At 38.4% G+C, this 15,951-nt stretch overlaps 3 protein-coding genes across 5 annotated transcripts in view; 2 read left to right on the top strand and 1 right to left on the bottom strand.

The window, feature by feature from the left end:
* Positions 1-15,951, bottom strand: part of LOC115423829 (nuclear protein 1-like) — a 63,573-nt gene that overhangs the window by 6,665 nt on the left and 40,957 nt on the right. The window lies entirely within an intron of this gene.
* On the top strand, positions 1,764-8,196 carry sgf29 (SAGA complex associated factor 29). Of its 2 annotated transcripts, XM_030140850.1 has the most exons (11): positions 1,764-1,864; positions 3,245-3,327; positions 4,461-4,536; positions 4,623-4,695; positions 5,270-5,334; positions 5,652-5,781; positions 6,546-6,692; positions 6,787-6,822; positions 7,621-7,783; positions 7,861-7,978; positions 8,012-8,196. In XM_030140850.1, the coding sequence occupies exons 2-10, from the start codon at positions 3,262-3,264 to the stop codon at positions 7,975-7,977; spliced, it is 873 nt and encodes a 290-aa protein (XP_029996710.1). In that variant the 5' UTR covers positions 1,764-1,864; positions 3,245-3,261; the 3' UTR covers position 7,978; positions 8,012-8,196. The 2 variants fall into 2 exon arrangements, with proteins under 2 accessions (XP_029996710.1, XP_029996709.1); XM_030140849.1 differs by having other exon boundaries at positions 1,765-1,864; positions 3,255-3,327; positions 7,861-8,196.
* Positions 10,456-15,308, top strand: nfatc2ip (nuclear factor of activated T cells 2 interacting protein). 2 transcript variants are annotated; one of them, XM_030140829.1, is made up of 9 exons: positions 10,456-10,547; positions 12,364-12,462; positions 12,533-12,587; positions 12,661-12,790; positions 12,872-12,952; positions 13,632-13,899; positions 13,995-14,139; positions 14,836-14,945; positions 15,053-15,308. In XM_030140829.1, the coding sequence occupies exons 1-9, from the start codon at positions 10,536-10,538 to the stop codon at positions 15,212-15,214; spliced, it is 1,062 nt and encodes a 353-aa protein (XP_029996689.1). In that variant the 5' UTR covers positions 10,456-10,535; the 3' UTR covers positions 15,215-15,308. The 2 variants fall into 2 exon arrangements, with proteins under 2 accessions (XP_029996689.1, XP_029996688.1); XM_030140828.1 differs by having other exon boundaries at positions 10,515-10,667.

The raw sequence follows: 15,951 nt of genomic DNA on the forward strand, positions 1-15,951 counted from the left end.
CCAGAACTAGAACTGAACCAAAACAGAACCAGAGCTGAACCAGACTAAAACTGAACCAGACCAGAATTGAACCAGAACTGAACTGGACCAGAACTGAACAGAACCAGACCAAAACTGAACTGGACCAGAACTGAACCAGAATTGAACCAGACTAAAACTGGACCAGACCTGAACAGAACCAGACAGTGATCCAAACAGGATCAGAACAGAAGTTAAAGTTGATTCTTTTAAACTGGGTTAATCGTCTGAACATGATTCAGTTCCATAAACATGACCTTCACAGGTTCCCTTTAGTCCAGAGGAGTCCAACGCACAGCCCAAAACCGGCCCAAAAGTGGTCCGAAACTGGCCCAAAAGTCCACCTAAAAGACAGAATAATGAACAAACAATAAATAAACTAAACTGTCAATGATAAACTGAGACATAATATTGTTTAAATTACATTTATTTTTCTGAATAAAGTTCTTTTTTTATCATGATATTCACAGTTTTTCAAGGATAGTTCATAAATATAAACATTTTCATGATGTGATTTGACTGTTTTCACTCTCAAACACAGATAAAGCATGTGTTTGTCTTTATTTATTGTGTTTTTCTTTTCCTGTTCTGAGTCGGACCCACTTCAGACCCTCAGTGTTCTTCATATCTGTGTCTGAACAGGTGCTGCTTTCGTCCTAGTTTTCAGGTCATGGATGGAGGTTGGTTCAGTTTGATCAGGTGCAGCTCAGGTTAATTATTCATTTTACAGGATGTTTATCTGTGTTGTTCTTCAACACTGATGATAACTGAGGCCTTTATGACCCTAAACCTATAAACCTATTTTCAGTGTCAGATACAAACCCATTAAACCCATGAAACCTGAACCTAAAACATGACACTGACCTTAAAAGAACCAAACATCTACTGGGTTTGGGTTTGGATTAGCATGATCTTTCATTCCCTAATGCTTCTGTTGACACTCAGAATTAATGCAGGAATGAACATAATCCTCTTATTTCTCCTTTATTTTCAAGGCTCCTGCTCTTTTTCTAACCTCCATTTATTACTTTTTGTTGCTGTGCATATTTTAAGCATCTCAAAACCTTTAAGAAACATTAATAAAAGCCTGTTAAGTCACTTTAAAGCCTTTAATTTATGTCAGATATGAAGTATTTTATATGTGTTTACTGCACTGGACTTGCAAATTAACTTTAAGTGACACACAGTTAAAATAAAGCTGTGATTTTATCCAATAAATCTGAAAAATGGACACAATTTATACATGGAATATGTTTTATTTATTCATTATTGTAATCTTTTTTATTTATGTATTTATTTTTACACCTGTACATTATTATTATTATTATTATTATTATTATTATTATTATTATTATTATTATTATTATTATTATTATTATTATTATTATTAATGTTGTATGTAAATGTATGATGAATTAACAATTTTTACCATTTTACCAATTTTTCAACAAATAAACATCAATTGTAATTGTAATTTTTTAAATGTTATTATATATTTTCTGATTTTGCACAACAGTGAATTTAAACACATGTTTAAAGCAGTAAATTCAACTAAAAGCTTCAGATAAAACCATGAGATTAATTAAAAAAAAAAAAAAAAAAGCATTTCATAATAAAGTGTAAATATATCAAATCATGAACAGATTGTGATTTTTATTTCTAAATAATAGATTTTTGTGACATGATTGAACCGGTTTTCTTGTCTGAACCTGCTGTTCTTCTCCCCTCTGTGTGGTGGTGCTGTGCGCGGACACGCGAGATTCACCAAGACCAACGAAGAAGAAGAACCGGAAGTTAATCTGCAGTTAGCGTTAGCTTATCCAAACAACAACAAACACTTCTATCGGTGAGTTTATGCACTTTTTTCACTGATACAGAAACGTCTTTACGCGATGGTTTAACATATTCACACATGATTTTATGGAAGTTAATCGTCAAATGCAAGGAAATATTTAAAGTGGTGTTTGCTGTGCAGATATTTGTATTTTAAGATGCGCTACATCTCACGTTCACGACCTTCGGCTAAAGCTAACACCGAAAGCAGAGAAATGACTATTTGTTGTAATATTTAAGTAATTTAATCTGATTTCAGGATGACTGACTGATATAATTAAACTGTTTTTAATTATCTGATTCCAAGAGACGCGTTGTTCGACTGTTTAACAGTGAAATTGAATCTTATTCCGGAATCAATGAATTCCATTAAAACTTGACTCATTTTAACGAAACTGGGTCCAAACGTTCGATAAATATGTTTTTACTGTGAATTAAAAACTACAAACAGAAACAGTTGGTTTGGGGTTTGGATTCGGTTCGATCCGATCCACTGATCTAACCATTTCTGTAGTCTTTTAACAAGTTAACAAATGAAACTCACCTAAAATTAAATGAAGAAATGAGAAAACTGAAACAAAAAACAGACGTTTTCAGTCAGATCTGTCATTAACAACATAAATCTATCACTATATTTTGTTCTTTTTTTTTTTTGTTCATTTTATTTATTTTGATCTGTTTTTGTTCAATTCTTGCCTGTTTTATAATTTTTCATCATTTTTTTCAGTTTGTGACTTGTTTTGTTCATGTTACTTATTAATTTGTTGATTTATTATTAATTCTTGTTCATTTAGTTCCAAATTTTATTTTGCTTTTATTTAATGTCACAAAATGTTTTTGCTTATTTTTTCCACGTTATTTTAGCATTTTGTGATTTTTAATCATTTATGTTTTTATTTTATGTTTTGTTTTAGTTAGTGTTTGTATTTTATTTATTATTTAACACAAACCCAGTGTCTCCATCCACTGTCATTGATCAGAGGGTTTCACCGGAGAATCAGTGTTCATTTTATTGATTTCTTTTCTTTGGTTGTTTTTGTTCATCCCCCCCCCCCCCCCCCCCCCCCCCGCTTTTTGTTTGTTTGTTTGTGGCTTGTTTTGTTCCTGTTACTCTTTATTTGTTGATTTATTATTCATTTTTGTACATTTTGTTGCTTCTTTGATTTTTTTTTTTTTTTTTACTTTATTTTAGTCCTTTTTTGCTCACTCTTCCCATATTATTGATTGTTTTGTGGGGTTTTTTTTATTAGTTTTTGTTCATTTTACTCATTAATGGTATTTTAACTGTATTTGTGTCGGTCTATAGAACTGATTTAATTCAGCTGAAAACGATAAAATAGTGGATTTTTCATCAGAGTTTGGATTCAACTTTATGTCTGAACCTTCTCTAAAGGTGTCCAGAGGGTAAAGATGTCAGCTGACACCAAGATCGCAGAGCTGCTCACAGAACTCCATCAACTCATCAAACAGACTCAGGTAAAGAATTCAACTCAACCATCCACTGAACAATCACCAGTTCACAAACAGTTTCACTCTATTGCAGATGAATTCCTTTCTTTCTTTCTTTAGGATCCCCATTAGCTGTACCATATCTACACCTGTTCTTCCTGGGGTCCTTACAATAATCTTTATAACTACGAATAACGAATAACATCCAATATAATCATACAGAACAATTTTCACATACTACATAACATTCAAGAAAATAAACAACAGACAAAAATACAGACACAACAGTTTCTTTAGGTCAGCAGCGGTATAGAAGTATGTACAGTACATATATTCAGTTAACCCAGGTATCAATCATTTATGGTCAATAGATGTTTCTTGACTGATTTCTTAAGTTTCATTTTACAGTTTTCTTTTGTGATGTGTTCTGGTAGTTTGTTCCATTCTTGTATAGTTCTGTTTGTTACCATTCTTTTCATTGCATTTGTTCTTGATTCGGGTCTGTCTAAAATTACCTCTGGTTGCGTAACTATGTCTGTCTGAACTAAAACAAACATTTTTGTACAAGATGGATTATTTTTTTGTTCTAATAATATTTCTAAAGAAAACCAGTAATGAATAAAGTCATCTTTTTTTAACAGAGCCACTTCAAGTGGTTATGCATCGCAGTAACATTTGTTCTGTAGCCACACTGCAATGCAGTGTGAGCGGCTCTATTTTGTGCAATTTGCAACTTTTTAATATTTTCTAGTGTTGTATTTGACCAGACTACTGGACAGTAATCCCAGACTGACAATACTAAGGACTGAAACACCAATTTAGTTCAACTAGGAGACATAAAAGCTGCACACCTTTTTACCACAGAAACAGCATTTCCCATCTTGGTCGTCATATTATCAATCTGTGTAGTCCAAGACAATTTGTTATCTAACATAACTCCCAGTCATTTTATTTCTTGAACTTGTTTCGCTTATATTTTATTTATGATGAGATTCAGTTCAAGTTGATGATGTAGAGTATGAGTTGAACCAAGTATAATACTGTATGATACTGAATGTTGACATTTTTCACATATTTTAAAGACATTCCAGAACAGGCGGTGGGGACAGGAGTGAAAACGAGTCCAGTTTCATGTCAGATATTTCCTGTTTGTGTTTCAGGAGGAACGGTCACGCAGTGAACACAACCTGCTCAACATCCAGAAAACACATGAACGGATGCAGACGGAAAACAAGAGTCAGTCACACATTCGCCCACGGCTTTTATTTCCACATTCATGACAGGAACAGAACTAACCAACTGTGTCTGTTCTATGCTTTTAGCTTCGCCCTATTACAGGACCAAGCTGCGAGGACTGTACACGACGGCCAAAGCTGACGCTGAAGCCGAATGCAGGTGGGTTCCTCTGGACTTGGCCCGATTCTGTTGGATCTGGTCTACTGACCTGGTCCAGCTCTGGGTCCAGTATTTGTTGACAGAGAAAAAAGAACAAATGTCTCCAGAAAAAAAAAGAGAGAACGATGACCTTTATCCACTGAAAACACCATAAAGTGGATCAGAACCAGTAAAACAATAATAGAATAAACTATAAATGAACACAAATACTAACAGTTCTATCATTTTAGTGCGAAAAAGTGAAATTATAATATGAAATGTTTATTTTTACAATGTACTCTTTCACAAAAATGATGTGAATGAGCTGAACAACCTTTAAACAAAGTACAACTGGACCAGTATTTAAACCAAACATTTGACAAACGTGTTTATTATCATTTATATTTTTTTCTGTTAGTGGTTCTGATCCACTTCAGATCATATTGGTCTGAATGTGGAACCTGAACTCATCTGTTAATGTCAGAGTCATTTTCATTCCTCTGACCTGATCGGACCCTTGGGCGGCCAGTTTGAGTCCACGGGCCGTATCTTGGACCCCCCTGGTCTGAACCATGTTCCTCTGGTTTATCTCCAGCATCCTGAGACACGCGCTGGATAAAATCGCAGAAATCAAGTCTCTACTGGAGGAAAGACGAATAGGTACGAGTTCGATTAAGTCAGATCATGACAGAGATTTTGCCTTTTATCATCTGTTTTTATCGACTGTTTTATCATCTGTTTTATCATTTATTTTATCATCTGTTTTGTCATGTTTTATCATCTGTTTTTATCGTCTGGTTTATCGTCTATTTTGTCATCTGTTTTATCGTCTGGTTCATCATCTGTTTTTATCGTCTGTTTTATCGTCTGTTTTATCGTCTGCTGTATCGTCGGTTTTATCGTCTGTTTTATCGTCTGTTTTTATCGTCTGTTTTATCGTCTGTTTTTATCGTCTGTTTTATCGTCTGTTTTCACAGCGGCTAAGATGGCGGGCGTCTACAGTGACAGTGACCCGCCCAGGAAGACGATGAGGCGCGGCGTCCTGATGACACTGCTGCAGCAGTCGGCCATGACGCTGCCTCTGTGGATCGGAAAACCAGGAGAGAGGTAGATCCAGATCCAACAGATCAGACCCACCGTGGTAGATCCAGATCCAACTAACAGATCAGACCCACCGTGTTCTGACCGGTTTTGTTCAGATACAGAATGTGTAAAGTCCAACTGAAACAGAGGCTGAATCATCATGTGACTCAGGAAAACAGAAACATCTGATGTTTGAAGCAAAAAATAGTAAAATGTAGAAAAAATATATTTCAAGCAAAATGATTAAAAAATCATTTTATCTGGAAAAAAGTTATATGTTGAGGAAAAAAGTGGTATTTCAATGATTTATGCATCAAGTTTTAGAAAATATGGAGATTATAGAAATAGAATAGAGTAGAATAGAATAGAACTAAGTAGAATACAACTCAATAGAATAGAACTAAATACAATCGAGTAGAGTAGAATAGAATAGAACTAAATAGAATAGAGCTGAATAGAATAGAAGTGCCATCCAATCCATGCATCAGTTAATACAAATAAAAGCTGATAAAATAAGTGAATAATTATTTCTGGAATGTTTTCAAACTCTCAAATGTAGAAACTGTTGAGTCGTTCCAACGTTTCCCTACATTTTCTTTCAAATATTCTGACTTCATTCTTTTCACAGCTTCTTTTTCTAGACTTTTCAACTTTTATTATTTTGATGATGCGTCTATCATTCATGGTTAAAACAGACGTCATGTTATTTGTGCGTAAAACTCACCTCCTCTGAGATCCCGCCCTCTGACGCGAGTGGGCGGGGCTAACCGCTGCCTGTTGTGTTTCAGCCCGCCCCCTCTGTGCGGAGCCACGCCGGCCAACAGCGACTACGTGGCCAAACAGGGTGACAAGGTGGCGGCGCGGGTGAAGGCGATGGACGGAGACGAGCAGTGGATCCTGGCCGAGGTCGTCAGCTACAACCACTCCACCAACAAGTAAGGACCGCCCACTGCTGCACTGGGCGCCATGATGACCACCGCCATGACGACGAGTCAAGCTAATGAGACGTTTGTTCTTGTGTTTGTTCAGATACGAAGTCGACGACATCGATGAAGAAGGAAAAGAGTGAGTTGGATGTAATCACTTCAAAAATAAACTGAAATAACAGATTTAAACCAGTTTAAACTGGTTCGAAGAGTTTTAAACTGGTTTAAAGTGGTTTAAATCAATTTAGAGTTGTTTGAAGTGGTTTAAACTAGTTTAAAGTGGTTTAAACTACAGTGATTGAACCCGGGAGATGGAGGTGGAATCGGCTACATTTGGTTTTAAAAAAAAACCTGCCAAAGTGAAAAAAAAAAACCCAACAACAAAGTGACCCAAATAAAACTGTTAGTTTACAACAAAAAGATGAGACGTAAGCAGGAAATTTAACAAAGGAGCTGAAACAGTCAGTTTGGATACATTTAAGAGAAAAAAAAACCCAGATGATTGTGTTGGATTCAAGCAGAAACTCCTAAAAAGAAAAAAACAGATCAAAATGTTTTACTGGGGTGAAAACATCAAATTTATAAAAACTAAAACTGATTCTCTGGGAAGAAAATTTTCAATAAAGTACAACTTTGTCTAAGATTAATGTAAATTTAAGGTGAAAACAGATAAAAGTTACAAATTTAACAGAAAAGAAGAAAAACTCAATATTTCATATTAAAGTCACAGATTAATGAACTAAAGTCTGGTTTATACAAATGTTTAGTAGATGATCAGTACACATCCTACGTTACGCAGGAGTCCTCGCTGCGGTTGCCATGGAGACGCAGCCTCCACCTGTTTGTCATCGTCACTTCTGCGCCGCTGAACCTGAGTCCGTGTGTGTCCGCATGTGCAGCCGCGGTGCATCATGGGAGCTGTTGTTGTGTGTTTCAGGCGTCACACGCTGAGCCGGCGGCGGATCATCCCCCTCCCCCAGTGGAAGGCCAACCCCGAGACCGACCCCGAGGCCCTGTTCAGCAAAGACCAGCTGGTCCTGGCCCTGTACCCGCAGACCACCTGCTTCTACCGCGCACTCATCCACACGCCGCCACATAGGGTCCGCCCACACGCACACGCACACACAACACTGACCCCTGACCTCTGACCTCTGACACCCCCCCGTTTGTGTTTCAGCCTCAGGACGACTACTCGGTGCTGTTCGAGGACACGTCGTATGCTGATGGGTACTCACCACCGCTGAATGTCGCTCAGAGATACGTGGTCGCCTGCAAAGAGAACAAGAAGAAATGAACAAGGAGAAGAAGAACTAAAAGAAGAAGAAGTGGAAGTAGAGGAGGATGTTGACAGTGGGACAGGAACGGTCTGTCCTCAGTCATGTGTCAGCTGGAGGCCTGCAGCATCCCCAGTGGACACGTCTTGAATCTGCCTTAAACTGTTTTTACTCATGCGTCCAGACATAAAAGCTGAACTCCATCATGTGTTTGCATCTCGTTCTTCGCATAGGGACGTCAATTAAAATCTAGCGACGGAAACGAGTCATAAAAACAAAGGCGCTCTGTTTCCGACTGTCAACTGAAAGAACAATCTGGTCCATGAGATGTTTAAGTGTCTGATATTCATCCAGTTTATTCCATTGTTATGATCATCCACCATTGTGTTGTTCCTCTACTAGAAATACTACCATGTTTTAAAAATGTGACCCATTTTTATTTATGCTTAAAAACATGTATTGTTCAACTTTGTGCTAATATTTTCTTTTAGTGCAATTAGAGCAGGGGTCTCAAACGTGCGGCCCGGGGGCCAAAAGGAGCCCGCCTTAGGTTCCAGTCCAGCCCAGCCCGTGGGATGAATTTGCGAAAATTCCACAATCAAGGCTGTGGAACTCATTTTACTTCAGGTTCCACATACAGACCAACATGATCTACAGTAAAATAATAACAGCATAATAACCTACAAAAAAGAATGACTCCATATTTTCTTCTTAGTTTGATGTGAAAAAAATGTTACATCATGCCTATAAATAATGACAACTTCAAATTTTGTCTTTGTTTTAGTTCAAAAAATAAACTATGAAAACTACACAGCTACACAGTAGCGCCACCCAGAGGACATAAGAGGACAGTCAGGTTTAGAACGTGTCCATTCTGGTCTAGAACTCCAGTGGGTTTAAGGACCATGTGTTTCAGGTCCGTCAGCTGAACTCAGATATTCTATAAACAGACTTTAATAATGTGTTTCAAACTGTTTCTGTTCTTTAGTGTGTCATGGAAATGTTTCTCTGCTGCTGGTGGATAATGAAATAGAGACATCTGCTGGCCAACAAGATTTTATTTCTTTGTCAGGAAAGGTCAGTTCTGCACACGACCGGCGATTGTGAAGAAAAGACAAAGAACTTCTCACAAGATCCACCTTTTATTATAGGGTGAATCCCATTTGCTAGTGACACCTCCAGTCTTCTCACAGGGCCTTTGGATTGGATGAGCTCAAGGTTTTCACAATCAGTCACCTTTTGTTACTTCGCAAGAAAATTTATACACATAATAGGAAGGTTTGGGTAAAGATATGGGAAAATTAGCATGCAGTGGGGAAGGGTATTCAGGAAAGGATATGGGAACAAAGAAGGGAATCTGATAAAGAAGTCAAAATTCCATTACAAGTGACAGTCCATGGAACCAGCAAAGGAATGAAAATGTTAAAAGACTTTCAATAAAAGAACGATAAAAACAGGATGAAATGTCCTCAGAAACACTAGAAGAGTTCAGCTTCTACACGCAGATCCTCTGTTGACCTGGTTCGACTGTCGACTCTTAGCTCCGACTCCAACACCGTCCACAGATAACAGTCGGATCCACTGTTGGTCCGTCTTCACCATGGATGATGATACCTCCAGGTGAAGGCTCCATCCAGTCCTTCCAAAGTCCATCACCAGCTCCTTGGTTCTTTGTCCATTCAGGTCCAGGACATCATCATCACACCATTTAATAAACATTACTAAACGTTCCCGTGGAATGACCCAGAACCCTGACGAACACACATCAGAACTGTGTGGTCTGAGAACTTGACCCGGTAGCTGTTGTCTAGGCTGGTCGTCCAGCTGACTGTGGACCACAGATTTATAAAACAGTCAGGAATATTTGACTGATTTCACTAAAGAGGCAAAGAATCAAGTCAAATACATTTACATTGTTTTATATATTTGGTTTAATCACCAAATGGGGTTTTTGTTAGTTTATTTTTTGTCACAAACTGATAAATAAAAGTGTTGTGTTACATTTCCTGAGTTTCCTAAAGTCTGTTTTTATTGAATTCTGGTCATTTTGATCTGATTATTTTTTTGTAGTTTTGTTTCATTTTGTTGATTTAAAGCTTATTTTGTTCAGTTTGTTAATACCACGGTTCATTTACTTATTTGTTTGTTTTACGTCTGTTTTGTCTATAACTTAAGGTTGTAAACTTTCTGTTTTCTGATCTACTGATTTACTAACTTATTTACTTCTTTATTTTAGTGAAGTTTTTAATCTTTTATCATATATATTGGGTTGTTTTTAATTGGTGTTTTAAAAAAAAAAATTCTGTGGTTTGTTTCATGCTGTGCATTTTGCAATTTTGTTCTGTAACAGCATCTGGGATGTTTTTATTGAATGACAATTAATGAATCTGAATCTTTCTTTCTTTCTTTCTTTCTTTCTTTCTTTCTTGCTTGCTTGCTGAAGTCAGTGTGAATCAAAAACACCGCTTGTTTCTATAATTTCCTATGGTTTTGAAGGCGGCACCATAGATTGAAAGGCCCAGAGTGAAAGTGAAATTTCCGACTGTTGTGAACGCTGCAGTGCGCGGTAAACAGCATCATGGCGGAAAAGGTGAGAGACTGTAGCGGTTTTGTGGATAAAATGTCCTCATTCGGCCGGAAATGTGATAAAGAAGCGTCCCAGCGGATGTGTGATGGGTTTGGACTAAGGACAGGAGGGAACAGATACGATGTGAGCACAAATAAACGGATAACAGTCGCGAATTTTTACAGATAGCGGCATGTTTAGCTCCATGTTAGCTAGCTTAGTTTCATTTTTGCTGATCGGTTTTTCAAAATAAAAGCAGGTGAAGTATTCCACTGTCATGACCAGTTTTAGTTCCACTTTTAGTCATAAACGGGTAAATAACCAAATATAGGTAATAACAGTAACTAACCGGTCATTTGTGTTTAACAAACACATTTAAATCAACATAATAATGTTAATATTTAGCATTTTTGTTCATCTGTAGCTTCAGCAGGAAATGAGAAACTATTAATGATCTAATTAATGACTGATCAGTGAATATTGTTTGTGTAATATAGTGAAATTCTGCTTTACTATCAGGAATCTGTCTTATATAGACAGGGGATCTTTTTATTTAAGTTAAGTGAAGACATGTTCTGATGATTAAACGACTAACAGTCAATGTTTTCACTCAGTTTATTGAATGAAGCATTTGGCTCAAACTCTGTTATTAAATGTGTGTATTTGTAGATCCTCTGTATCTGTACATGAGAATGAACATGTATAAATGATAAACTGAGACAGAATATTGTTAAAATTACACTTATTTGTCTTAATACAGTTCATGTTGTTCATATTTGTTCAGGTTTTTCACATTTTGCGTTAAAGGATAGTTTGTAAATGTAAATATTTTCATAATGTAAGGTTAATTTTTTACAAAAACAGAAAGAAAAATTTAGAGTTGTCATTATTATAAATAATTATTATTATTGTTATTATTATAAATGACAACTCTAAATATGACTTTAGATCAGATCGATAACCCTGAACTAGGGTGTAATGATATGAAAATTTCATATCACAGTTATTGTGACCAAAATTATCATGATTATCGTTATTATCACGGCATTGTTGAAATGTGCTTGAAATGTTCAAAAAGTACTTACACATAACCTGAAATAATTTAACCAAATTGTATTTTGAAAATAAAGAAACAACAACAAAAAAAACCCTAATAAAATAATAGGCACAATGTACTTTCTTTTGCAGAAACATTCAAATATTAACACGTAAACATCAAACATACAAATGTGCATTAAAGATGGCACCTTATGGCCATTGTTTGCCCATTTTCCATGTCGAGTTTGTGTTGAAAGTGTGCTAATCAAACACGGTTATGATAATTACAATTTAAATGGTAAAACTAACCGTCAGGAATTTTACCGTGGTTTATCGTTATACCGATAATCGTTACATCCCTACCCTGAACTAAACTGAGTTGAAGTCTGTGTGACTCAGACGGTGTTTTACTGACGTGAATATTTATTTTATTTTTATTTATTAACCTTCATTTAACCAGTTAGAGACTCACTGAGCTGTCCTGACCCAGACAGTAGAAGCAGAAGTTCCACACAAAATTGATGACATCCACTTTAAAATACACATAAAACACAGTGAAACTGGGTTCTAAAATTATTTATTAAACACTATAAACACCATCGATAATTAAAAAGATACTGAAACTATTCAACGATGTTCCTTCAAAGCACCGATTGAACCTTCTCCTGTTAAAATGACGTTAAATGTGTTTAAAGTCATGCAGTAAAAGTGGGATTTGTCGCGTTTCGTAGATTTTCTCTGAGTTTCTGCATCGTGAACGTTGACTTGATGCTTTTATTTTGTTGGTTTGTTGATTGTTCAGATATCGTCCAATGAAACGCAGCCGGTGAAGCCACCGCCAAAACGCCGGCGGATCCTGGACCCGTCTGCCATCGTCCCAGTGCCCGTTTACTCCAATAAGGTAAAGCCCTGGCAGTGGAGGCGAAATCACGTCGGTGGTCAGGTGGTTTTCAGTCTGGTTTTGTTTCCAGGTCAACACCAGTCTGCAGCTCAGAGCGCCTGCCCTCGCCGACGCCCACAACACAGGTAAACAGGTCGGACGCCATTTTTTACGTCCCCGTCAACCTGGACAAACGTCTCACAGGTTTCATGTTTTCAGATGACGCCGCAGAGGACGGTTTGTGGACGCGGTTTTCATCGGGACAGACGCCAGCGTCGACCGCCGCCTTCATCGACTCGGACGACGAAGCGGAACGAAAGGAGGAGGAGCCAACAGCAGACGGCAAAAGGTAAGAGCTGATGGAGGAAACAGGAAGCAGAGACAGGAGGGACACGCCCACCTGGGGTCACAATGTCCTGGTGTGTTTCAGAGACACCGTCCGCAGCCCCTCCCCTCCCCCACCACAGAGCCCCGCCCACAGACCGTCCAGAAAGGCCACTAGGAAGATCAGGTGAGTCGCACCAAACCAGGGGTCTCAGGTGGTTCATGGGAGTCCGGTGGGTCATTGGGGTCAGGTGGTTTATGGGGGTCCAGTGGTTCATGGGGGTCAGGTGGTGCATGTGGGTCAGGTAGTTTATGGGGGTCAGGTGGCTCATGGGGGTCTGGGAGTTCATGGGGGTCTGATGGTCTTAGATCTGGAAGCAGTTTGTATTTTACCTACCAGTCAAATATGATCACTTTAAGCAGATGTACTGTTGTGTGTAGTTCTAAATATTTGATTTTAAGGTGGAATTAAAGTATCTAATGGTCAATAACTGCATGTTTTTAATGGTTTTACCTTAAATTGTTTAGTTTAATTTCCTGGGATTGGATTTTCAAAATAAAAGCAGTTGATGTAATCCACTGTCAGGGTTAGATTCACTTTTAGCTGTAAACTGGTTATTATTATTATTATTGTTATTATTATTATTGGTTTCATGTGTTGTCGCTACCCCTGGTGGTTCTCGTTGGTACTGAACATTTTCTCTGTTTGGTCCAAATGGGCGGACGCCACCGTGGGTTTACGTCCGAGGATCTAATGGAGAATAAACGAACCTTCAGTCTGGTGGTCTGAGACCTGGACCTGGTCTGATGTAGTCCACATGTGACAGAGTCATGTGACGTAGGCGGGGCCGGTTCTTCTCCTTCAGTGAGATCAACAGGAGGCTCCAGGTCGTGAACTCGCTTCTGTCCCCGGAGCATCAGGACCGGAGGCCGAGCCGCCGCCGAGGTCAACCCGGCAGACAGGATGCCACCAACACCAACAATGCCGACGTGGTCATCGTCGACAGCGATGACGACGTGATCGCAGTGACCCCTGACGTGACCCCCGACAGTCCGCCGTACACGCCCTCGGTCCGGGAGATCCCACTGAAGGTCCGATGCAGAACTGACGTCCACAAGATCCACGTCCTGTCGGTACGGAACTGGCGCCATTCGTCCTGTCGCATTAACACCAAAGCAGCGTTCACCGTAGGCCGTACGTGCACTAACGAACCTCTGTCTCGTTTCAGTCCACGCTGCTCAGCACCGTCTTGGCCCAGCTGTCCGTCAAACTCAAGGTCCCACCCAATCGCCTCCTGCTGATGAGGGAAGAGGTGGAGCTTCCAATTGACTCCACCGTCGGCGAGCTGGGCCTTGGCATCGCTGACATCATAGGTCAGTTTACAGCACGTTCTCACGTCTAATTAACCTTCGACCGAAGTCTGACGGAAAATAAACATAAAAGCTGCGTTGAAATCCCACACCTTCACTCAGACGTTAAGCATCCTCGAATAGTTCTGAACAATTCATGTTCATCCCAATACGTAAACACTTGTGGTGTCTTAAGCCTGAAGCTCACTGTCTAAACTGAAAGATCTGACAACAATGAGATTATATGAACAGTTATAAGTTTTACATTTGGCTTCGTATTTGTTTTGTATTTTGTGACATATTTATTTACTTATTTTGGACTGGTAAAATGTTTTAGCATCATTTCATCAGGTTTATATTTACTTATGTTTTGTACTCTCTGGACATGTAGTTTTGCACTTGGTTTTGTATTCATTATGTATTATCTTTGAATGTATTTAGTTTGGTTTGTCTGACTTTATACAGTATGATTTTATAGCTAGTTGTGTATGGCTAACCATTAAGGTTATTATTATTTAGAAGGGGGCAGGAAATATAACATTTTCTTCATCCTGCTCCTTTTCGAGCATGGGTGTGTACATGTTTGTTTATTTGATAATTATTGAATGTCTACTGATGAAACGCACAACCATGAACGAAATAAATGAAATCAAAAAAAAAAAAAAAAGGATGAACTTGGTAGCCACGACAACATTGTAATGGGTGTGGTCTGTGTTGCAGAGTGCGTCGTCATGGCAGCAGAGGTTGAAGATGCCACCGACGGCAGCGTCATCACCGTCCGCCTGCAGACCAAAGACAGAGACTCGGTCCAGGAATTTTCTCTGCACAGAGTACGTAGCTCCGCCCCCTTTTTGTTTATTCATCACGTGTCAATGCAGTAGGGCGCGATGTCACATGACCTGTCACATGATCCGACCTCCATTTGTTTGTGTTCCAGGAGGCGGCGCTGGGCTCTGTCTTCTCCCAGTATCTGTCATCCATGTCCGCCGGCGCCCGCGGGAACGTCCGCTTCCACTTCGACGGCGGCAAAGTGATGGCCAATCAGACGCCGGCGCAGCTGGACATGGAGGACGGTGACATCATCGAAGTCTGGACTTAAGATCAGGGACATTTCACATCCCCAACCTGATGACGCCACTTCATACAAACTCAACAAAAGCAGAAAAAAAACAGCAGAGGTTTTCTATTTTCACTCTGAAAAAGAAAAAGTACATTTAAAATAAAACTAAAACACATTAAAACATTTATATGAAGTGTTTTTACTTTGACGTAAAACAGAATCATTTCAACTTTAATGTGGATTGGACTCAATGGTGAAATGGGATGAAGAAACGTGGTTCAACAGAAGATGGAGAAAAGGCGGAGTCTGCCTCTGGCCCCACCCATTATGCAAACAAACACAACCATTCAGCGACATCAGGGATGTCTGAGAGAAAAATGACTTTGACCTCATTTTTCATTAATTCGATAAATGTTCTAAATATTTACATGTAGTTTCTTATTATTTTCTGAATATTTCCATTTATTTTAAGAAAATGTCAAACTGAGGACATTTTTCTTGTTATTTTTAGAATCCGTGTAATTACCTTTAAAACAGTAATAGTTTTTAGTAAACGTGTTGTTATGTTTAGTAAATTTCTCATTTTGAAGAAGGTTTTTGTTATTTTTACAAAGTTTGTCATTATTTTGATTTGTTTTTCACTTTGAGTAACTTTCTCATTATTTTGACGTAAATTTTTTATTGTTTTGAGAAAAGGTCTTTTTTTTTATTAAAGTGTTGTTTTAAGAGTATTTCAAGGAAATATATCACATTTCTCATAACTTCAGGTTTTTTTA

The sequence above is a fragment of the Sphaeramia orbicularis genome, chromosome 8 (assembly GCF_902148855.1).
Source record: "Sphaeramia orbicularis chromosome 8, fSphaOr1.1, whole genome shotgun sequence".
Lineage (NCBI taxonomy): Eukaryota > Metazoa > Chordata > Actinopteri > Kurtiformes > Apogonidae > Sphaeramia > Sphaeramia orbicularis.

Bases quoted from the DNA above. Each gene is read 5' to 3' on its own strand.
- sgf29 (XM_030140850.1), top strand. From the start codon at position 3,262: ATGTCAGCTGACACCAAGATCGCAGAGCTGCTCACAGAACTCCATCAA. The intron at 3,328-4,460 runs GTAAAGAATTCA...TTTGTGTTTCAG, and splicing joins AACTCATCAAACAGACTCAG to GAGGAACGGTCACGCAGTGA. The intron at 4,696-5,269 runs GTGGGTTCCTCT...GTTTATCTCCAG, and splicing joins GACGCTGAAGCCGAATGCAG to CATCCTGAGACACGCGCTGG.
- nfatc2ip (XM_030140828.1), top strand. From the start codon at position 10,536: ATGGCGGAAAAGGTGAGAGACTGTAGCGGTTTTGTGGATAAAATGTCC. The intron at 12,791-12,871 runs GTAAGAGCTGAT...GGTGTGTTTCAG, and splicing joins CCAACAGCAGACGGCAAAAG to AGACACCGTCCGCAGCCCCT. The intron at 14,140-14,835 runs GTCAGTTTACAG...TCTGTGTTGCAG, and splicing joins TGGCATCGCTGACATCATAG to AGTGCGTCGTCATGGCAGCA.